This window comes from Ailuropoda melanoleuca, chromosome 4 (genome assembly GCF_002007445.2).
Source record: "Ailuropoda melanoleuca isolate Jingjing chromosome 4, ASM200744v2, whole genome shotgun sequence".
In the NCBI taxonomy this organism is placed as follows: Eukaryota; Metazoa; Chordata; class Mammalia; order Carnivora; family Ursidae; genus Ailuropoda; species Ailuropoda melanoleuca.
The window spans coordinates 9,855,295-9,877,447 of NC_048221.1; the positions used below are offsets into that span (position 1 = coordinate 9,855,295).

A 22,153-nucleotide genomic window follows, 5' to 3' on the forward strand; every position below is an offset into this window, starting at 1 on the left:
CTGGAATGAGGCTGGACCTGTGCTGTGGTCCCCCCTCCCATCTCTTCCCCACTCTTTCCCCCTCCTAGTCATTCCTTTCTTGTGCCTGCTTGGGCCTGCCACCCTGTCCCTCTGTCTGTCCCGACATATGCCTGTCTGTTCTGTGTCCGGCAAACGGATGTCCTGTCCAGATTCCGGAAACACCCAAAGCATTGAAATCTCCGGATGTGAGGGTCTACGTCCCTGGCTGCTCTGGGAAGGGGGGGATTCTGGGAGGTGGACCCTCTAGACCTGGGTCTGGTGTGCCGTGGTGGGAGGTGGGAGAGCAGGGATTCTCCAAGTCTGGGCCAGGCTCCTGATCATGGGTTTGGCTTGCTGGCCCACGGGTGACCCCTGCCCTCTGGGTCAGAGTGAGTCACCCAAGGGAAGAGAACCCAGGAGGCTGGGCCTCTCTCCTTCCCTCCCTGCTCTGGGTAGTCTCAGGCCTCAGCTTCTATTCCTCTCTGCCCGGACTTTCCCTATTTGAGCTGGCTGAATCCTGGCTGTACCCTGCTCTGCCTGCTAGGGATGGAATGGGGCTGGGTGGTGGGCGGGGACTGGTCACCAGCTGGTAGGATTAGGCGAACTTGTGTTTAAATTCCAGCTCTGTCACTTTCTCACTGTGTGTCCTGGACCCGGTGCCTTTGCCTCTCTGAGCCGCGGTTCTGCCACCAGAAACATGGGCGTGTTCATCAATGAGGGTGTCCCTCGTCCAAAGCGGGAGATGTAGATGGGCCTGTGCTCTGCAGGTGGGGCTGCTGCGAGACCCTTACTGGTGGTCATGGTCAGCAGCCCAGGGTGTGAGTCTGTGTCCTTTAACGCACGGTATCTCAGTCTCAGCACTATTGACGTTTGGGGCTGAATCATTCTCTGAGGTGGGGGTTGTCCTGTGCCCCATAGAGTGTCGATCAGGATCCCTGGGCTCGGCCCAAGACGGGCCAGGAGCACACCCTCCCCACCCCTGTTGTGACAACCAAAAATGTTTCTGGATGTTGCCCAATGCCCCAGGAGGTGTGTGTGGGGATCCCCCCCCGCCCCCGCCGAACTGCTGCTGTCCCCTCTCTCAGCCTGTTTCCTCGTCTGGAAAGTGGGGGAGAATAGTGGCAGCGGCTCAGGATTCGTGTGAGGGGTTGGTAGGATGGCGGGAATGACACTCTTGGCCTGCACTGAAGCTTGCTGGGGGCAGCTGCCCTCCACGTTGGCTGGGAGCCAACAAAGACTTTCCTCATCTGTGAAATGGGTTCTCCCAGTGGGGATTCTCACTTAGTGCCAGGCCTGACACTTAGCTGGTGATCAGATTCTGGGCACCCCCCCCCCTTTTAAATCCCAGCCGTTCCTCCTGCTGGCTGTGGGGCCTCTGGGCAAATTATGTCACCACTCCAGGCCTCAGTTTCCTTGTCTTAAAAATGGGGTGATAATAGCACCCACCTTGTGGACTTGCATTGGGTGACCTAGGTGGAGCTCCTAATAACTGCTTTTATTATTAATGGTCGTACTTGGCCTTTAATGGGCCGCTGGTTTGTGGGCACCCTCACCCCAGCCCTCCAGCACTGTCTCCTCATGATGTGGGCCTCAGGGCGGTGCCCCTGGCCTAGGTGGGCCCTAGCTGTGGTCACAGCGGTGGGTGACCAGCCTGAGAGGAAGCCGGAAGTTGGGACGGCCTGCATCTGCAGGAAGGGGCCCCGCCCATCTGAGCACTCATTGGCTGGCGTGTGCATATCATCGTATGTGGGGTAGGCACAGGGGCATGCCTGTGTTTTGTGCACATGCCTGTAGGTATACAAGAGGGTGTATACACCCAGGTCAGCCCCTGGAGTCTGTATACACACTCAAGGGAGCCTGGTCTCCATGTCTACACTAGTGAGGTGTGTGCATGCCTTAGCAACCTCCGAGGACATAGAGCGAGGGCTGTCCCTGGTTGCCTCCTGAGAAGCAGGCGTAGTCCTGGAGGGGGGCGCTGAGGGATAAGGTCCCCTCGATGCCCCAGAGCCCCGGAGCTGGCCCCACGCAGGGGCTGCTGGGAGCTAGCAGGAAAGAGGAAGTGGCGGTCAAGAGGCCCTGGCAGGGCTGAGGTTCAGGAAGAGGGCGGGGCCCTCAGCCAGGACCCAGGATGGCGGAGGCCAGTCCCCCTTTGGACCAGGAGCTGGAGGTGGGGTCTGGGGTCGGGGTGGGGGGAAGAGGACCCTAGGGACACAGGCCGGAGGCCTGTCCTCGGTACCTCTTGAGTTTGGACCAAGGGGAGGAGATGGGTTTGAGAGTTTTCCGTTTTGAAGATGAAATTATGTGGGGTTTTTTGAGGCTCCCAGGTCAGGGGGAATAGAGAAAGAAGGAGACAGGGCTCTGCTCTTTAGGGTCCAGTTGTAGGGGACGAGAGGAGGGGAGGAGTCCCAGGAACTCGTACTTTGAGGGTACAGCAGGAGAGAGGTGGGGCCTGTCCTTAGGACGTAGTTTGGGGTATGGCAGAGGGAAGACAAGGCCTGCCCTTGGCACCTCCCAGTTTGAGGGCATAGCAGAGAGGAAAAGAGCGGGCTCTCTGGATCTGATGCCCATTGTTTTTTGGGGGGTGGGGGTGCGTGCCGGAGGCCTACCCTCATACTTCCTTGTTTGAGGAGCAGCAGAGGAAAATGGAGCCTGCCCACGGGACCTGGTTTTGGGGACAGTAGAGGGGAGTTAGGGCCTATACTTGGGACCTGCTAGTTTAGGGGGACAACAGAAGGGAGAGGGGTCTGCCCTCAGAACCTTGTTTTGGGGGGGCAATGGGAGATAGGCCTGAACTCGGGGACCTCCTAGTTTGGGGGGCACACTGGTAAGATAATGGGGCCTGTCCTCCAGAATCCTGCTGTATAAGGAATAGATGAAGGGAGACAAGGCTGTATTTATGGGGCCCCCTAGTCTGAGGGGACAGGGAAGGAAGAAGGCCCTGCCCTTGGGACCTCGCAGTTTGGGGGAATCAGGAAGCAGGGACGGGGATGGGACCTGTCCCACCTGCCAGTTTTGGGGGTCAGAGTATATCTCGGAAGCCTCCAGGCCAGGAAGAGGCCAGGCCACGCTGGCTGAGCATGGTCTGCACCCCAGCGTCCCGGCCCCACTGACCAGGCCCCATCTCCCGCAGAGCGAGCCGCGCAGCTGGTCCCTGCTGGAGCAGCTGGGCCTGGCAGGGGCGGACCTGGCGGCTCCTGGGGTGCAGCAGCAGCTGGAGCTCGAGCGGGAGCGGCTGCGGCGCGAGATCCGCAAGGAGCTGAAGCTGAAGGAGGGCGCCGAGAACCTGCGGCGGGCCACCACCGACCTGGGCCGCAGCCTCGGCCCAGTGGAGCTGCTGCTGCGCGGCTCGTCCCGCCGGCTCGACCTGCTGCACCAGCAGCTGCAGGAGCTCTACGCCCACGTGGTGCTGCCGGACCCCACGGCCGCTGCACGAGGTGAGCCGGGCTTCTCCACAGGCTGCGGGACTGGGGGTGGGGGGGCTCCACGGCCAGGCCTCGCCCATGGTCTCCCAGAGCAAGGCTAGCCCTGTCTCCACGGGTCCTCGGGGAGACACACCGGGTCGGGACAGCCTGCAGCCTCGACCGACATATGACCAGAAGAAACACCCAACCGACAGCCCGAGAAAGGTCTACAGTCACACCAGCACGCAGACAACACCCAGAGACCTAGACGCTGCCGTGTGAACACCCAGAGACTGCTGCACTGCCAGCCAGCGCCCAGAGAAGCGCACACACGGTCACAGCCACACACAGACGACATCCAGAGCCTTTTACTATGGTTACACCGACCCGCAGGGGTTCACACATACACAGCTGTCTGACCTTTACAGATGCACATCATCCCATGCACAGCCGGACCCTTCTGCGTACAGTCAGACGAGGCCAGTAGACTCCACCAACACCCATGTGCCACCTGGGCAGGTCAGCAGCTGGAGAGCGACAGTCACGTCTGTGCTCAGAGACAGTTTGTTCAACACCCAGCATCTCCTACAATGACCTCTGCACAGAAGGTCCCCCGTCCCCCAGTCACAGCACTCCCCAGTACACACACAGCCATGCCAGCATCCAGGGACACGTGTGTCTGAGTATACCGACACCCAGACAGACCCGGTACAGACGCAGTCGTACCAGCACCTGGAGACCTGAATGTACCGTTGTGCCAGCAGTTGGAAACGTGTGTGCGGGGTCACCCCAGCACCCAGACCTCACACAGTTATTCTGAATAACACCTGTTGTTTCATGTAGTTACGTGAGTACCTAGGGAGACACACAGTCAGTCATGCCAGCACCCTGGCACAGATGTAACCACACCCACAGACTCCCACCCAGCCGTGTAAGTAGTTGGGGGCTTCTGTACACACTCACACTGACACCAAGGACTTACAAACACCTGGACGCTTGCCCACACTCATTCGTGCTCGTCCTGTCCCAGGGCCTAGGGGGTTTCCCTGGGAGGGCTGGAGTGGGGGGACCTTCTGGGCCCTGGCCCTCATTTCCTCCTCTCCCTGGCCTTAGGGGCAGAACCCAGGCTGGGCAGAGGGTGGATCCTCTCAGGTGGGCAAAGCCTCTTAGGCAGATGGAGGGGAGGGCCGCTGTCATTCTGTCCCACCCATCCCCCTTTAGATGCCCCCCAGTCCCCTGGTGCAGGTAGCCAGGCTTGCTTGGCCACCAACCTGAGCCGCGTGGCCGGCCTGGAGAAGCAGCTGGCCATCGAGCTGAAGGTGAAGCAGGGGGCGGAAAACATGATCCAGACATACAGCAATGGCAGCACCAAGGTAGGAACAGATGACGGGCTGCGGGGTGGGGACCAGGGTGCCAGCTACAGCCGTCTGCCCCTTGGGAAGCTGGAGCCCTCAGGGTTTGGGACAGAGGGACTGATGGGTGACTCGGAGGCCGGCAGCTTGTGGGGGCCTATGAGAAACAGGGTGGCTGGGTGTAGTGTTAGACACAAAGCCGAGGCTGTCCCCCTACGCTCAGTTACCCCAGAGACTCGAGGGATGGCCACAGTCCGGGCAACATTCAGCCTCTGCTGGTGGCCTTTTTCCGACACATATATACACAGTCAGGTCAACAGTTAGATGCACACGTGCTGTCATCCTAACGTCCGGAGACACACCCATGGTCATAACAACACCTAGAGACACGCAGTCATATCAACACTTAGGCACACGTATGGGCTGTCCTAGCATCCGGAGAGACAGCAGTAACAGCACTTAGAGACATAGAGACACGTGGAGGATAACCATCCGGCCGCCTCTAGACACAGAGGCACACACCATCATGTAACACCCAGGACACATGGCATGGGCCAGCGGCACACCCGGACACACAGACCCACAGACCATGACATTCACACCCAGACACTGGAGTTGTCACACGGACACCCCCACACCCCAGTCCTGGTGTCCCTGGACTCCACTTACTGCAGACTGTCCCACACACCCACCCAGTCCCCCTCAGACTCACCCATGTGGCTGCAGTCAGGGCTCCGCCGGCCTCAGGGAGCTCTCACCCTTATGTGTGCCCTTCTGACGGCTGACACACACAATGCCTCCTGATGCCAGGCACGACTCGGAGCCCTGCGCACGGATTAGCTCCTTCAACCCTGAGCCTGGTGGCGGACGGTGCTGTTCGTACTCCCATGTCTGCGGATGAGAGAACAGGCCCAGAGAGGGGGAGTGGCTCACCTGGAGTCACCCAGGTGTTCGGTGGGAGGGATTCAAAGGCCAGGGGCCACTTCTCCCCTCTACACCCGGAAATGCACAGATATTGCTGCTGTCACACCCATACCTCCTGCTCTGTGACACGGCCACCACAGCCTGCGCAGTGGGGACGGGGGGCCGGCGGTCAGAGCCCAGATCCCTAGCCTTGCCCTGACAGCCCTTCCCCGCCTCCAGGACCGGAAGCTGCTGCTGACGGCCCAGCAGATGCTGCAGGACAGTAAGACGAAGATCGACATCATCCGCATGCAGCTCCGCCGTGCGCTGCAGACCGGCCAGCTGGAGAGCCAGGCGGTCCCAGACGAGGCCCAAGGTGAGCCCCTCGCCCCGAGACGGATTAGCGGGCCGGCCAGCTGGAGAGCCAGGCGGCCCCAGACGAGGCCCAAGGTGAGCCCCTCGCCCCGAGACGGACTAGCGTGCCCTGCGCCATGCAGGGTCAGCCCCCAGCCCCATAAGGGGACGCTTCCTGAGGCAGGGAGGTGGCTGTCGGGACTCACAGGATCACCCGAGCCCATTCCTGACCGTCTCTGGGGCTGATTCCCATTTCGTCCTGTGGAAGGTGTGCGCTAGGCCGGGCACGGGCACACCACAACCCCAGGACCAAATCCGCCACTGCCTGTCTACTTGTGTAAATAAAGTTTTACTGACACACAGCCACGTCCACTCATTTACTATCTCCTAAGGCTGCCTTTGCACTGCGACGGCAGAGCTGAGCAGGGGCCGCGGAGCCTGTGTGTTCCACAGAGCTGAAAATACCTAGTCTCTGGCGCTTTAGGAAAGAAATTGTGGACCCCTGGGCTAGGTGGCCGCCTTGTCGTGTGGGCCCTGGTTGTAGAACTGTGGGTGTCCACAGTGTCTGTCTGTTTCCATGTGTGTGTCTGTGTCTGAATGCCTGGGGGCGTCTTAAGCAATTGTCCACCTGAATTTGTGACAGGATCTCGATGTGTTGTGCAAGGCTAACAGTGGCTGTTACTAATGTGTGTCAGTATTAAGGTGACATTGACCGTGGGGACCGGGGGCTGTGTGTGTGTCCCGGTAACTATGGCAGTCTGTCACCACCAGAGAGAGAGAGCAGTGTGAGCCGTTAGCAGGTGTTACTGTGTTCAGGCTGCTGTAACAGTGCCATCGACTGGGTGCCCTCTAAACAACAGAGGTGGATTGCTCACCGTTCCGGAAGCTGGCAGTCCGGGATCAAGGCGCTGCTCCAGTGAGGCGAGAGCCCTCTTCTGCGTTCATAGCCAGCTGCCTTCTCGCTGTGGGTGTCCTCCCGTGGTGGAGGAGCTCCCCAAGGGCCTCCCTTTTAAGGGCCCTGCTCCCATTCATGACGGCTCCGTCCTCAGGACCTGATCACTTCCCAAAGGCCCCCATCTCTAACACCTAATACCATCTCATTAGGGGTTGAGTTTCAATATACGAATTTTGGGGGACAAAAACATTCAGCCCATAGCAGTGGGGTCTCTAACTCAGATGACAGTGTGTGTGTCTTTGGGGCGGGGAAGTGTCAGTGTGATTGTTCACCTGTACTGGGAATACCGGCATGGGCTTCTCAGTGACTGTGTATGATGGTGTGATCATGTCCCTGTGCCTCTGGGTGACATCATAACTTGACTACTGGTGCGATTTTGTCCCTGTAAGAGTCTTGGTGACTACCTGGGCACATGTGACAGCAGACCTGGGGGTGAGAGTGTGATCGCGTTTGTAAGATGATGTGCCAGCAGATATCAGGGTCCCTGTGACACTGTGTCTGTGTCGTTGGTGCCTAGATGAGTGTCACACACCTGTGAGTGATAGCGTGACTCTCTCTGACTGAGTGCCAGGGTCTGAGTCAATATACAGGATAGTGAGACTGTCCTTGGAACCTACAGCCATGGATAGTGTGGCACAGCCTTGTGCTTCTGGTGACAGTGTCTCCTTATGCCTGTCCCTGTGCCATTGGGTGACTGTGACCATCCTATGTTGGCCCATGGCTGTGTCCCTGGGACTTCATACTGGGACATAGGCAGTCTGTTTCCCTGCAACATTGGGTCTCTGTGCCTGTGGGTATTGGTGATGCTGCCCTGACTGTGTGACAGTGTGATGGCATTTCTTTGCCTGTCCCTGTGCCTTATCCATGTGCCAGTGTGATTATGATTCTCCTGGGGGTGGAGTTAGAGCCCCAGGAGTTTTGCCACAGTGTAAATGTGTCCCGTAAGGATGTTTGTGTCTTGTGACCCCGTCTGTCTGCCCTGTGACAATGTCCCTTTGTGGCAGTGTGGCTGTATCTTTGTGAGAGTGTGTGTTCCTCCGCCTGTGGGTGACAGTGTGCCTGCACTGGTGACAAAGTGATAATCCCACTGTTACCCTATGAGTGACAGTGTGATGATCTCTGTGTGACAGTGACCTTGGCCTCCCAACTGCTTTATATTTCACCGTGTGGACGGTCACATTCATTTACCCAGACTCCTCCTACAAGAAACGGGGTGATTTCCAATCTGTTGCTCTTAGAAAGAAGGCTGCAGTGAGTAACCATGGACATATGTCAAGTGCAGAGGTGTTTTGTGGGATAAAGCTCCTGAACTGGGACTGCTGAATCGAAGGGCAGTTACATTTGTGATTTCAATAGATATGGCCAGACAGCCTCCATGTGTCCCTGTGCCTGTGTGACTGCCTCCTTCTGGCTGTCCAACGGGCATAGTGTCCCTGTGACAGTCCCTGGGGATGAACTGGGGTCCTGCCAACATGTCTGTCCTTTAAGCCTGTGTTGTTGTGTACCTGTGTGTACGACTGCCCCTGTATGACAGCCCAACCCTGTCCCCGGGATGGTCCCTGTGGGTGACAGTGTTTGGAAAAAGAGTGATTGCAGCTGGGTGGAAGTGTGACTCCCTGACCGTGACCCCTCGCTTGGGAAAAACGTGATGCATCTTGGTAGTGGTCTATCTGTCGCCGGGGCCTGTTGCCTGCTCGTGAGTGCCGGGCTGGGGCTGGGGTGGTTGGACCTGGGTCCTAGGCTGACCTCACCCCCTGGCACCCCACGCCCACAGGGAGTCCAGACCTGGGGGCCGTGGAGCTGCGCATCGAGGAGCTGAGGCACCACTTCCGAGTGGAGCACGCCGTGGCCGAGGGTGCCAAGAACGTGCTCCGCCTGCTCAGCGCAGGCAAGGCCCCGGACCGCAAGGCTGTCAGCGAGGTGAGGGGTGGGGCTTCGGCGAGGTGAGGGGTGGGGCTTCGGTGGGGGGCGGGGCCCAGCAAAGGGGCGGGAATCGGCCCCGGAGGGCTTTGAAGGGTGAGGCTTCCGCAAGGGGCGGTGCCTCGGTGGGGCGGGACCTCAGCCAGGGGTGGGGCATCAGCCAGGGGTGGGGCCTAGCTTTCCCGGAGCCCAGGGATAGGACCCAGATGGTTTGAGGGCTTGCGCCAGGTAAGACTTAACCAGGCCCTACCTCCAGCCCCGCTCTGTCCCTCCCATTACAGGCCCAGGAGAAGCTAATGGAGTCCAACCAGAAGCTGGGGCTGCTGCGCGAGGCTCTGGAGCGGCGGCTCGGGGAGTTACCCGCAGACCATCCGAAGGGGCGGCTGCTGCGCGAGGAGCTTGCTGCGGCCTCCTCTGCAGCCTTCAGTGCTCGCCTGGCTGGACCCTTCCCCCCCATGCACTATAGCACCCTGTGCAAACCCGCGCCACTCACAGGTAGGTCTCTGCCTCCCCCACCCAGACCCCACCTCCGCAGCTCTGTACTCTGGACCTCTCCCCCAAGTCCTGAGACCCCTAACCTAGATCTCCGCTCTGCCTACCCCTGGACTCCCATCCTACTGTTCCTCCGTTCTCCATTCACCCCAACCCTGTAGCCCTGGGTCCCATCTCCCTACGCCAGACAGTCCCATGCACTCTGGACTTCTGGCCCCAGCTTGCCCTCTGATTCTGGACTCTTGCCCCCATGCCTTCCATGTCCCCATCACTACCCCTCCCTACGTGGCCATTTTTTCCTTCAGCCATAGCCCCCAGCCCAGTCCCACAACCCCTCACTCTCAGAACCCTCAGCCTTGAACCATTGTCTGCTCCCCACCCCAAAGCCAGCCAGCTCCTCCCTCCTTAGACCCCTCAGCCACTACTTCTCCCTTAGACCAGCCTTACCCTAGACCCCTTCCCCTATCTCAGACCTCAGGTCAGATCCCTGAATCCTACCTGGGACCCCCTAGTCCAACCCAGCTCCCCATTGCCTCAATCGTCGACCTGTGCCTTAAACCTATCTTCTGTCATTAAATCCCAAGCACTCAGAGCCCCTCCCCAGCCTGGTGTGCCCCAGCCTCACCCACTCGTCCTTGCCCCATATTTCTCACTTCTGGGCACAGCCATCCCGGTATCAGACCCCCTGTTCCACCCTGATTGCCCCTCACCAACTCCCACTTGTATGCTGGCCACTTCTGCACATGCCCACTTCACCTGCAGTCCCCTCCCTTTGTCCTGGCCCACCTGTGGGCCCCCCTGAGCCTGCCCCTCCCTCAGGAACCCTGGAGGTACGTGTGGTAGGCTGCAAGGACCTTCCAGAGACCATCCCCTGGAACCCCTCACCCTCGGTGGGGGGGCCCGGGACCCCTGACAGCCGCACCACCTTCCTGAGCCGCCCAGCCCGGGGCCTTTACAGCCGAAGTGGAAGCCTCAGTGGCCGGAGCAGCCTCAAAGTGGAAGCCGAGAGCACCAGTGAGTGGGCGTTAAGGCCTGGAGGGATGAGATGCCGCGGGCATCCCGGGATGTCACACGCTTGTAACACTTTAAAAAACTAGTATATTACAGTCAGTAGGATGGATTCTGTTAAAAAAAAATACAAGTGTTAGGGAGGATGTGGAGAAATTAGAAGCCTCTGAAGGGCTGTTGGGAACATAAAGTGGTTCAGCCGCTGTGAAAGTCCTTATGACAGATCCTCAAAAATTAAACATGGAATTACCATACGATCGGCGATCCCACTTCTGAGTATATACCCAAAAGGGTGGAAAGCAGGGACTCAAGTTGGTAATTTGGACAGTCGTGTCCATAGCATCATTATTCACAATGGCCAAAATGTGGCAGCAGCACGAGTGTCCATTGGCCGACGAATGGATAAATGAAATGTGATATGTGCCTGCAGTGGGATGGTTAGGAGTCAGCCTTCAAAAGGAAGGGCATTCTGACCCCGGCTACCACACGGGTGAACCTGAGGGCGTGACGCTGAGTGAAATAAGACGGTTACAAAAAGACACGTGCTGTATGATTCCACTTCTGTGAGGTCCCTAGAGTAGTCCAATTCATAGAGGTGGAAGAAGGGTGGTTGCCAGCAGCTGGGTGGGGAGGGGAGAATGGAGAATTGTTGTTTAATGGGTACAGAGTTTCAGCTGAGGAAGGTGAAAAAGGTTCTGGAGATGGATGGTGGTGTAGTTGTACAACAGTGAATTGTACACTTAAAAGGGATTTTAATGGTAAATTTTATGTTATGTGAATTTTACCACAATTTAAAAAACCTAATACAGTAACAGTGCAGCAAACACCTGTGTTGCCACCACCCAGGTCAAGAAATAGAAGTCTCTGGAAACCCCCTTGCCCTTCCTCCCCACTCTAGTCCCTTCTTTTGTCCAGAGGTAGCTACTGTCCTGATGTACGGTTATCATTTCCCTGATTTTCTTTGTAGTTTTAGCATCTATGCACACATCTCAAAACAGCATAGTTTGATCTTGCCTAGTGTTTGGACTTTATATACGTGGAATCATACAGAATGTGTTCCATGGTAATGACTTCTTCCATTTAGCACTGTCCGGAAGACTTATCCATATCATTGCATGAAGCTATAGTTCATTCATTCATTTTAACTCCTGTCTAATAGCCCATTGTCTTAGACTGAGCCATAGAAAATTGTTAGGGCTTTTTAAAGTAAAATATAGTAATAGTTGAGTGTCAGTTAATAAGGCTATATTATAGTTAATACATTAATTCTCCTATTAATAGATAGATATTTCTAGTTTAGAGCCATTATATAAGCATTATGTATATATATGCATCTCCCAGTGTATATCTGCATGCCTTTTTCCAAGGTAAATTCTTAGGAGTTTATTGCTGGAAGTTGCATATGAAGTAAAAGTGAATTTGGATCTCTACCTCACACCATACAGAGAAATCCACTGGAAGCTGGTTAAACGCTTTGAGGTGAAAGGCAGAATTGTAAAGCTTTGTCAGGGTAGCATGGCAGAATGTCATGGGGGGAGGGAAGGATTTCTTTACTAAGATCCGAGCTATGCTCCCCCCCCCCAGACATTTTCTGACCCCCTCCCCATCCCCTCATGCCAGGCGACGTCAGCACTGTGCTCAAATTGGATAACACAGTGGTGGGGCAGACATCCTGGAAGCCATGTGGCCCCAGCGCCTGGGACCAGAGCTTCACTCTGGAGCTGGAAAGGGTGAGCTAGGTGGGGGGATGGCAGGGCCTGGAGGAAGAGGAGGGTTTCTGGACCTCAGACACCCCCACGTGATGGCCTACTTCTCCTTCAAGGCTCGGGAACTGGAGTTGGCCGTGTTCTGGCGGGACCAACGGGGCCTGTGTGCCCTCAAATTCCTGAAGTTGGAGGATTTCTTGGACAACGAGAGGCATGAGGTGCAGCTGGACATGGAACCCCAGGGCTGCCTGCTGGCCGAGGTACAGCCCTGACCCGACCCTGTGAAAACACTTCCTGCATCTCCTGCCCCCAGTTCTTTAGAAGGGGAAGATATGTTTTGGATTGGTCTCTGAACCTTGATAGACAGATACATGTAATTGGTTACATCAGTGACACCACTTAAGCTGGGATTGGTTTTGTTCTGAGGGAAGAAAGTGAAAAAAAAAAAAAAAAAAGAAAGAAAGAAAAAAGAAAGAAAGAAAGAAAGGAAGAAGTTACAAAATTTTGCCAAGCCAAAAAAGAAAAGAAACACCTGGCGACATGTCAAGGAGATTGTTATCTGGTAGAGAGAAATTCCTGCCTCAGTGGTGTCAGGGTTAGGGTCTAAATCGGGGTATCCCACCCTTGGCACTGTGAACAGGTGTGCCCTAGTGGGCCCGGATCGTTCTCAGTTGCCCTGTGGGGTTTTGAGCAGCATCCCTGGTTTGCACCCACAGGAGGCCAGCACCGCCCTCCCCCCAAGTTGTGACAATCAAAATGTCTCCAGACGTCGCCACTGTCCCCTGGTTGAGAGCCCACAATCTAAATAACATTTCTAGCTGGCCCCTGGTGGTGTGAGCCAAGCCCTGTCCTGCGTGCTTTGCCGGCATTAACTTGTTATCCTCACAACGACCCACTTTGACCCAGTTCAGGAGGGATCACCCTTGGTCACATCTGACAGAGGAGGAAACAGAGGCACGGAGTAGGAAAGCCACTGGCCCCCCTCATTCAGCCAAAGTTTTCCTCAAAAATTCTTGAAATGTGCCCCTAACATATACGTGTGCCCTGTGACATATCCGTGTCTCCATGTGGGGATTCTGACAGGATCTCGTAACCGAGGACTACTGAAGGAAAAGAGCAGCTGAAGGGCTGACTTCAGTGGCAGGGCAGTGAAAGTGTTCTTCTGTTAGGAAGACCCGCCAAAACCAAGCGGGAAAGGTAATGGGGGTGGAGGCGAGTTCTGAAGCAGTCCTGCTCACCCTCAAGGTTCACTTATAGCATTCTGTTTTGTTTTTCTGCCTCCCCCAAAGTGCCAGCCGATAGAACTTTCTAGAATTCTGTTGTGGATGAGCCTACAATAGTTGCATTCTGTTGTAGGTGGGAGTGTTCTATACGTGCTCCGTCCAACATATTAGAGGCCAGCCACTTGAAGCGTGGCTAGGGTGACCGGGGAACTAAAGTTTTAATGTTACTTAAATTTTACGGAATTTAAATAGCCTTATGTGGCTAGTGGCAACCGTATCAGACACACATAAAGTCACACAGTTCTGTGACTTTAGCACCTTCTAGAAGATGCTTTGGAGTTGGGAGAATTCAGCTAGACCAGTGGCTTCCCCACATCAGCTGGAGGGCTTCTTGAAACACAGACTGCAGGGCTCCACCCTCGTGTTTCTGATTCAGTGGGTCCAGGTGGGGACCCAGGAATCTGCATTTCTGGCAAGTCCCCAGGTGGTGCTGCTGGTCTGGGACCACACTCGGGGAATCAAGACACGAGATGATGTAGGACCTTGCTGGAGTTGCATGTCCATCTTGTCGGGTCAGACCCCACCCCCCGCAAACGCTTAGAGGAGGGCTCAGTTGCCTGCTTCTTGCCTTCCTAAGATGGCACTTCGGGAGGTGGCCCTACCAGGCAGTGGATTGGTTTCATAACCCCTTAATATGTTACGACTTCTTAACATCTGTGTTTGGATGTGGTGTTACAGTGATTGGAACTCCCAGAACTTAAGGGCGTGCATACCTATGCCCCTAAGGGCTTCCCCACCACCTAGAGGTGACGGTGGGTTCTCACCCCTTGGCCCCTCTCCCCAGGTTACCTTCCGCAACCCTGTCATTGAGAGGATACCCCGGCTCCGAAGGCAAAAGAAAATTTTTTCCAAGCAACAAGGTGAGGGGGCGGGCAAAGTGGGGACGAGGCCAGGGGTCCCAGGGGTATCATGAGGGTGACCCCGTCCCCATCCCCCCAGGGAAAACATTTCAGCGCGCCAGGCAGATGAACATTGATGTTGCCACCTGGGTGCGGCTGCTTCGAAGACTCATCCCCAATGCCACGGGCACAGGCACCTTCAGCCCTGGGGCTTCTCCAGGACCCGAGGCCCGGTCCACAGGGTAAGGAGGGAGGTCCCTGGACTCTAGGCTGTCCCTGGTTGCTTGCTAGGCTGCTGGGTTCCAGACACACCCTCCTCCCTCGTTCTACAGTGATATATCTGTGGAGAAGCTGAACCTCGGGGCTGACTTGGAGAGCTTGCCCCAGAAGAGTCCTCTGGGTCCTCCTTCCAGCCCCTCGAGCCTGGTGAGTGTCCCTCTCCTTTCCCCCAGGCCTGGCTTGGGCAAAGGTTCCTCCTCCAGGCCTCTCTCCCAGCTCAAGGCCCAGAGACCACCAGGAACTTCCTTGGGTCACGCATCTCTGCCAGAAGTGGGGTCCCACTCTCTATCCTGAATAAACACGGGCTCAGGAGCCAAGCCACCTGGGTCCATGTCCCTGCTCTGCCAGTTCTAAGCTGCGCAACCCACAGCAAGCTGCTTCCCCTTTCTGTGCTCTGTGCACTGGCCCGTAAAACAGCCATGTTTAAAACTGAATTCAAGGATAGAAGTCAGGATGGTGGTTTTCTCTGGCTGGGGGGTTATTGATAGGAGGGAGATACGAGGGTGCCCGTTGGGGTCATGGTGATGTCGTGATTCCTCTCCGGGTCAGAGATCAGCACGTGCGCCTTTTCCATAAAGGGGCATGGAGTCAATATTTTCGGCTTTGTGGGCCAGAGAGTCTCGGTCACAGCGACTCAACGCTACCATTGTAGAAAGCAGCCACAGACGACACGTACATACGCCAGTGGGCGTGGCTGTGTTCCAGTAAAACTTTACTGATGGACCCCGAAGTTTGGATGTCCTGTCACTTGCACAGATCACAAAATATCGCTCTCCTTTTGATTTTCTCCCAACCCCTTAAAAATGTAAAAGCTATTCTCAGCTCACAGACAGTACAAAACCTGGTTTACCCACCCCCGCCCTGTTCCACGCATAGCCAGGTGGACACGTTTGTAGGAGCAGGCCCCTTGGCCCAGCTCACTGAGTGCATTTTATAACCTTATTTAAAAAAAAATGAAAATGATAGTGTATGATTCCGCATTATATTTATAATAATAATATAATGAGATACATCAGCAGACGAGTTTGGCAGAACAAGATCCAAAAGTTTAATACCACCAAACGCTGGGCAGGACGCAGGGAAACAGGTGGTCGGTGGAAGGTGTGCAGATTACTGTGTCTCCTTGGGAGGGCAGAGCTGGCCGAGCTAAAAGGACATTGTCTTGACCCAGGAGTTCCAATCCTAGACACTCACACCTGTGTGCCTCCAGGAAGTTCGCCGCGGTGGCTTTGGGCGAAAGTGGACACGTCAGAGTCCATCCATAGGAGAGCCAGTGCTAAATAAATGACAAAGTGGCATAGTGCATGTCTGTGACAAATGAGGCTGGTCTCCCAGGGCTGGCATAGAGTGATTTCCAAGACAGATTGTCCTGTAGGAGAGAGGCAAGATTAGGATGTTGTCGATAGTGGGTGCAAGGAGGATAGAGCCTTGTGTCACTTTCGCTTGTGTGGGTATAGAATATATCTAGAAAGGTCCTTGGGAAATCATTCATGGTGGCTGGCTCTAGGGAGGGTGGCTGGGGCACAAGAGGCCTGTGTGTCCCACTGGACAGCTATTTGGACTGATGACATTTTCAGAACTGTTCAGTAGTGGACGGTGATGAACTGGTTGTAATATGGTCCCATTTGCAGTAGTAATTTTGACTCTTTTCAAAGTTACACGCACACATGTGGTATGAAGAATTAAGTAGTTCTTAGGGCAAATAGCGGTAAAGGAAATATGTAGGTAAATGACAAAATGTATTTACAGCATGAAAAAGAAAGCAGTGAAAGGGACTGGGAGTATGTGTGTGTATGGTTGGGGGAGGGGGAGTTCTGCTAGTTATTTACTGTGCTGGTCAGCTGACCACCTGTGAAGGTGACCTCTGAATGAATGCCCGAAGGAGGTAAGGGAGGAGCCATGCAGACGTCAGAAAAAGAGAATTCCAGGTAGAGGGGATAGCGTGTGCAAAGCTCCTGGGCTGGAGACGTGCCTGGTATGTTCAGGGCACTGTGAGAGGAACAGCGTGGCTGGAGGGCAGTGAGCGAGAGGGCGAGTGGGAGGAGAAGTGAGGTCAGAGAGGTGACGGGAGCCTTGGTGGCTATTGTGGTTATGGGGTGCCTCTGACTCCCCTCTCTCTGCTGCAGAGTTCCCCAATCCAGGAAACTGCCACCATCCCTGAGCTGCCTTCAGAGACCCAGGAGACCCCAGGCTCTACCCTGTGCAGGTGACACCCCTCCCCCATTCACCACCACCCCCTCCCCGCCTGCTGTCCTTGTCCCCACCAGTGTCCTCTCTCCACAGCCCTCTGAGGAAGTCACCCCTGACCCTCGAGGATTTCAAATTCCTGGCAGTGCTGGGCCGGGGTCACTTTGGGAAGGTGAGGCCAGGGGGGGCAAGGAGTTGGGGGAACAGGGAATCCCTGGGCTGGCCACGAAGGCCACTGCTGCCCACTGTGGTTCTAGGTGCTGCTTTCCGAATTCCGGCCCAGTGGGGAGCTGTTCGCCATCAAGGCTTTGAAGAAAGGCGACATTGTGGCCCGAGATGAGGTTGAAAGGTGGGGACCCGGCCCAGGCCCTCTGAGAACCTCAGTCTTTTCTTCTGGGAAATGGGAGACAGGGAAGTCCCCTCTCTGGAGCTGCTGTGACAGTGATTCATAGCAGTCACTGGCACTTATTAAACCAGTACTTAAGAAAATAACTCTTGGAAAGCGCCCACTATGCGCTCTACGTTCTGTAACTCATTTGTTCTCCAGGACAGCCCTACGAGGTAAATACTGTTATGGTTCCCATTCTGCCGGTGACACAGAAAGGTTGAGCAAGTTGCCCAAAGCCACAAAGCCAGTAAGCAGCAGGTCAGGGATTCAAACCTAGGGACTCAGGCTCTGAAGCCTGTACCCTTAATGGCACCATTGCCCGACCTCTGCTTTGGGTCAGAGCCATGGGTTCAAATCCCACCTCTGCCACAAATGTGCTTAGAGACCCTGGGGAAGTCACTTTGCCCTTCTAGTCCTTGGCCTCCCCATCTGTAAAAGAGTTGTAATAATGCCTTTCTTGCAGGGCTGTCAGGTGGGTTAAATGAGAGGATGCATCTAGAGCATTCTACAGTACCTGGCCCCCTGTAAAAAGGCCCAGCAGAGGCGCCAAGATTGTCCCTAATCTTCCTGACATCCTTTTGTTAATCAGGAACCCAACTCAGATAGGCTTAAGCAAAAGAGGAATTTATTGATCTGGGTCAGAAAAGTCCAGGGGTGCGCTACCTTCAGGCCTGGCTATATCCAGGTGCTCAGATGACGTCTCAGTCTGCGTTCTGCTTCGTGGGCTTTACTTGCAGTCCTCTCATGGGAGCAGAGAGAGCCCCTTACCTGAGCAGTGTAAGGCTCATCCACTAGTTTTAGCCCTTCTTCCTTAATATTTCCGGCAGAAATCCTGAGGTTGAGCCCCACTAGCTTGGCTTGTTCATTCCCAAACCAATTCCTGGCCAGCAAAATGGGTGCTCCAGTTAGCCCACCTTGGCTGTTCCCTAAAGGGGATACTGGGGGGCTGTTACTAGGATGACAGGTGGCTTCTGGGTGCCTGTTTAGCAGACAAAGCTGCTGGGGTTCAGAACTATTAAGCAGCTTGCCCAAGGTTGCACAGCCGTGCGAGGTCCTCGGCAAATAGCTGATGGTCAATAGAGGGCTTCTTGGGAGGGTGGGAGTTGGGGGCGGGGGGCTGCTGTGGTCTCTGAGCCCCGCCCCCTATCCTGCCCAGCCTGATGTGTGAGAAGCGGATCTTGGCGGCAGTGACCAGAGCTGGACACCCCTTCCTGGTGAACCTGTTCGGCTGTTTCCAGACACCCGAGCACGTGTGCTTCGTGATGGAGTACTCAGCCGGCGGGGACCTGATGTTGCACATTCACAGTGACGTGTTCTCGGAGCCTCGCGCCATGTGAGCTGCCCCGCCCCTGTGCCTCAACCCCCCCGACAGGCCATGGCAGCCCCTTCCCACCCCTCCGCCCCCAGCAGCCTCCTGGAGTTTTGGGTGGACTGGGGAGCTCTCGAGGATGTGGAAGCCGGGCTTCTGTGGCCGTGCTTCCTTGCTGGGAGACCTGGCTCCATCACACCAGCTTCTCTCTGCAGCTTTTATTCAGCCTGTGTGGTGCTGGGGTTGCAGTTTCTCCATGAACACAAGATCGTGTACAGGTGTGTGCCCTTGCGTGCATGTGCTCCTGTATGCACGCTCTGCCCACTGGGGGTCCTCAGGCTGCAGGCAGGGCCCAGACCCCCCCCTCATCCCTCTTTACATCCCCCCCAACCCATCACAGGGACCTGAAGTTGGACAATTTGCTCCTGGACACCGAGGGCTATGTCAAGATCGCAGACTTTGGCCTCTGCAAGGAGGGTGAGGGGCGGGGCTGGGACTTGAAGGGCTGGCCTCTGGGGATTAGACAGAGTGGGGGAGGGAATGGAGTCCCCAGCCCTATCTGGGTTGCCCCTCACCCTGACCCTGGGATGGGGCTGGCTGTCTGGGCCACCCCACGCTGGGTTGGGCTACCGCTGGGAGCCCCCCTCCCCCAATAACCTCACATGGCCCTACTGCCCCCAGGGATGGGCTATGGGGACCGGACCAGCACATTCTGTGGGACCCCGGAGTTCCTGGCCCCTGAGGTGCTGACAGACACATCTTACACGCGGGCCGTGGACTGGTGGGGCCTGGGCGTGCTGCTCTATGAGATGCTGGTTGGTGAGGTGAGGTCCCAGGGTGCCCCTACCCTGCCTGACCCTGGGATTACACTGGAAACTGCTTGTGCCTGGGGGTGGGATCGAATGGTACCTCCATGTGCTGTGTGATGGGGACAGCTGGCTTCGCCTCCCTAGCCTCAATTTTTGCATCTGTAAAATGGGGTACTTACCTTCCCTCATCAGCCAGCATCCAGGTGACCGTGTGCTGGGAGCAGAGGACTCAGGTGGGGCTGGGAGGGGAGTGGCCAGAGGAGGGCCCTAATTCATCCTGGCTCTCCCTGTCCCCAGTCCCCATTCCCAGGGGACGACGAGGAGGAGGTGTTTGACAGCATAGTCAATGATGAGGTTCGCTACCCACGCTTCCTGTCAGCTGAAGCCATTGGCATCATGCGCAGGGTGAGGAGCCTCCTCAGCGGGGGGCTGGAAGGGGCTCTGGGGCCGGGAGGGGGGAGACTGACACCTCTCCTCCCCCCAGCTGCTGCGGAGGAATCCAGAACGGAGGTTGGGGTCCAGCGAGAGGGATGCAGAGGATGTGAAAAAGCAGCCCTTCTATAGGGTGAGTTCGCCCCAAGTGCCTGGCCAACTCCCCGCCGGAGACCTGGTCATCCCTCCCACCCCCAAGGCCTATTCATCAGATTTAGTCACTTCCCCTCCAACATTGTCGTCGCCATTTCCTCCCCCCTCCTTCCTACCCACTGACCCTCCTACACCCGCATCTACTCCAGGTTGGCCTGGTGGGGCCACCGCCCTGTGTATGAACCCAGGCTCCCTCTCCCCCACCCCAGGGCTCCCCATACTCACACTGTGATCCTTACGGGGCCCCCAGTCCCCTACTTGACCCCTCTGTCTTGTGACTCCTTATGCTAATCCCCACAGATGGAGGGCTGGATGGGGCGCAAGGGGCTGGCCCCTCCCGCAATCTGCACCCCTCCCCCCATGCTGACCTCCTCTTCTCTCTCCCCCTTCTCCCCCACCTAGACACTGGGTTGGGACACTCTGCTGGCCCGGCGCTTGCCACCTCCCTTCGTGCCCACGCTGTCAGGCCGCACTGATGTCAGCAACTTCGACGAGGAGTTCACAGGGGAGGCCCCCACGCTGAGCCCGCCCCGCGACGCGCGGCCCCTCACGGCCACAGAGCAGGCAGCCTTCCAGGACTTCGACTTCGTGGCTGGGGGCTGCTAGCCCTTTCCCCTGCCCCTGCCCTGACCAAGCTCTCAGTAGTTTTTAAAAAGGCCTTTGGGGTTTGCCCCATCCATGCATCCTCCGGCTCCTCATGTGTGCAGTAATGGTGGCATGGGGGGGCGGGGCGGCGGGAGGGGGTCGTGTACTTGGAAGCGAAGAGTTGGTGGGGTCAGAACCAGTGGGTGGCCGGGGGCATAAGGAGTGACGGGGAGATGCCCTGGGTTATGGTATGGGGCTCACTTGATGAGGGTTGAGGGAAGGTGGGGACTCCGGGCCTTTACTGTGGTGGGGAGCGTGCGCAGGCTGAGATGGGACAGGGCTGGGAGCTGTGTTTAGGGACACTGGAGTTCTGAGGCCCTGATGGGGTGTGGCTTGGGGGTAGGGCCTTGGGGATGTGTTGGAGGAGCTCAGGGCCACAATGAGAGAATTGTTGCTGGGGTCAGCCCTGGCGCCGGCAGGAGCAAAAAGCGCCTCGGGTTCCAGCTCAGCTGCTCTGCTCTCGACACAGCCCGGGGCCTTGGCCTGGGGCCGTGCATTCTGCGCATGCTCCAGCGGCTCCGGCTCCTCGTCTGACGTCTCTGCGCCTCTGCGTGGAAAGTCCCAGAACTGCACATCCCGGAGGCTCGGGCAGCGCTTCTATCGCCCCCGCGCGGCCACAGGGGTGCTGTAGCCCCGATCCGACACATGCCCCGCGCAGGTCCGCAAAATGGCTTTATTCCCCGAAGGCTCCGCGCTGCGGTCCTGGGCCCGGCCCGGGGTGGTCTGACTTAGCCGCTGGGATTCCCGGCTCGCCTACAGGTGGCTGAGGCTACTGTGCTTGGAGCTGCGCAGCGAGCTGGCCTCCCAGGCGCTCCTGGTTAGGCCCAGCCCCGCAGGGCTGCCCTTGGCGCCGGCCCTCGGGGCCAGGAGGCGAAGCAGTTGGCGCAGCACCGCCTGGCGCAGGAGGATGTACACCCAGGGGTCCAGGATCTGGTTCCATGAAGCGAGGCGCACAGCCAAAAACAGCGGCCGCTGCAGGGAGCTGGAGCCCCAGCCCCCGACGGCCAGCACCACTAACACCTGCGGGAGAAGCCAGTGTGAGCGGTCGGCAGGTGTCAGAGAAGGGAAGGGGACTGGTCAAGGGTGGGGCCGGGATGGATGGGAGCGTGGCTGGAAGGTAAGGGAGCTGTGAGGAGGAGCAGAGGCTAACAGAGAGGGGAAATGGAAGTCTTCGTAAGAAGGAACTACGGAAAGAGGGAAGGAGAAGGCGTGGCAGAAGCAAAGGCCTTCAGTGAGTTGGGGCTCGAGCAAAAAAGGAGAGAAATCCCAGGTATCCTGAAGGACTGGGGACCGAGGGGAGAAGAGAAACGGGGTGGGGTGGTGGTGGAAGGGGCTAGGGAATGAAGCGTCCGGGCCTCGAGCGGCGGGGCTGGGAGGAAGCTTGCCTGGGTAGGGTGAACCGCCAAGACCCCAGGCAGGAGTAAGAGAAGGGGACTGGGCGGAGGGGATGGGACGTCAGAGGGAGAGGCCGAAGGGCGGTCCCTCCTGACAGGTGGGGCCTCGAGGGGGTGGGCCCCTGCTGGGGAGGGGTATCCTGGGACAGAAGGGGGTGGGAGGGACCTAGGATGAAACAATGGGCGGGGCCAAGGAGGGGGCAGGGAGGAGCCTGGCCCGAGGGGCGTCTGCGCCCCTCACCAGCAGCGGGCTCCAGCAGATGCACGACACCACCATGATGCCCACGAGCTGGCCCACCATCTCCACATCGTGAGCGCGGGCTCTGCGCGCTGAGCCACGGCCC

General features: G+C 57.0%; 2 protein-coding genes across 2 annotated transcripts in view; one reads left to right on the top strand and one right to left on the bottom strand.

Moving 5' to 3' along the window:
* Positions 1-2,012: 2,012 nt before the first annotated feature.
* On the top strand, positions 2,013-20,453 carry PKN1 (protein kinase N1). Its single transcript, XM_011227242.3, has 22 exons — positions 2,013-2,167; positions 3,131-3,434; positions 4,623-4,774; positions 5,897-6,032; positions 8,740-8,885; positions 9,167-9,380; positions 10,197-10,391; positions 12,006-12,115; positions 12,208-12,351; positions 14,159-14,234; positions 14,314-14,455; positions 14,546-14,639; positions 16,619-16,698; positions 16,776-16,851; positions 16,937-17,028; positions 18,224-18,400; positions 18,592-18,654; positions 18,777-18,853; positions 19,058-19,200; positions 19,483-19,590; positions 19,670-19,750; positions 20,173-20,453. Exons 1-22 carry the CDS (start codon positions 2,129-2,131, stop codon positions 20,374-20,376), a joined length of 2,853 nt encoding a protein of 950 aa, XP_011225544.2. The 5' UTR covers positions 2,013-2,128; the 3' UTR covers positions 20,377-20,453.
* PTGER1 (prostaglandin E receptor 1) overlaps positions 20,334-22,153 on the bottom strand; it is a 5,511-nt gene continuing 3,691 nt past the window's right edge. Inside the window, exons 3-4 of the mRNA XM_034657164.1 lie at positions 22,051-22,153; positions 20,334-21,435 (exon numbers count right to left, since the gene is read on the bottom strand). Coding sequence (XP_034513055.1) covers positions 21,169-21,435; positions 22,051-22,153 — 370 coding nt within the window. The 3' untranslated portion in view covers positions 20,334-21,168. The remainder of the gene's footprint in view (positions 21,436-22,050) is intronic.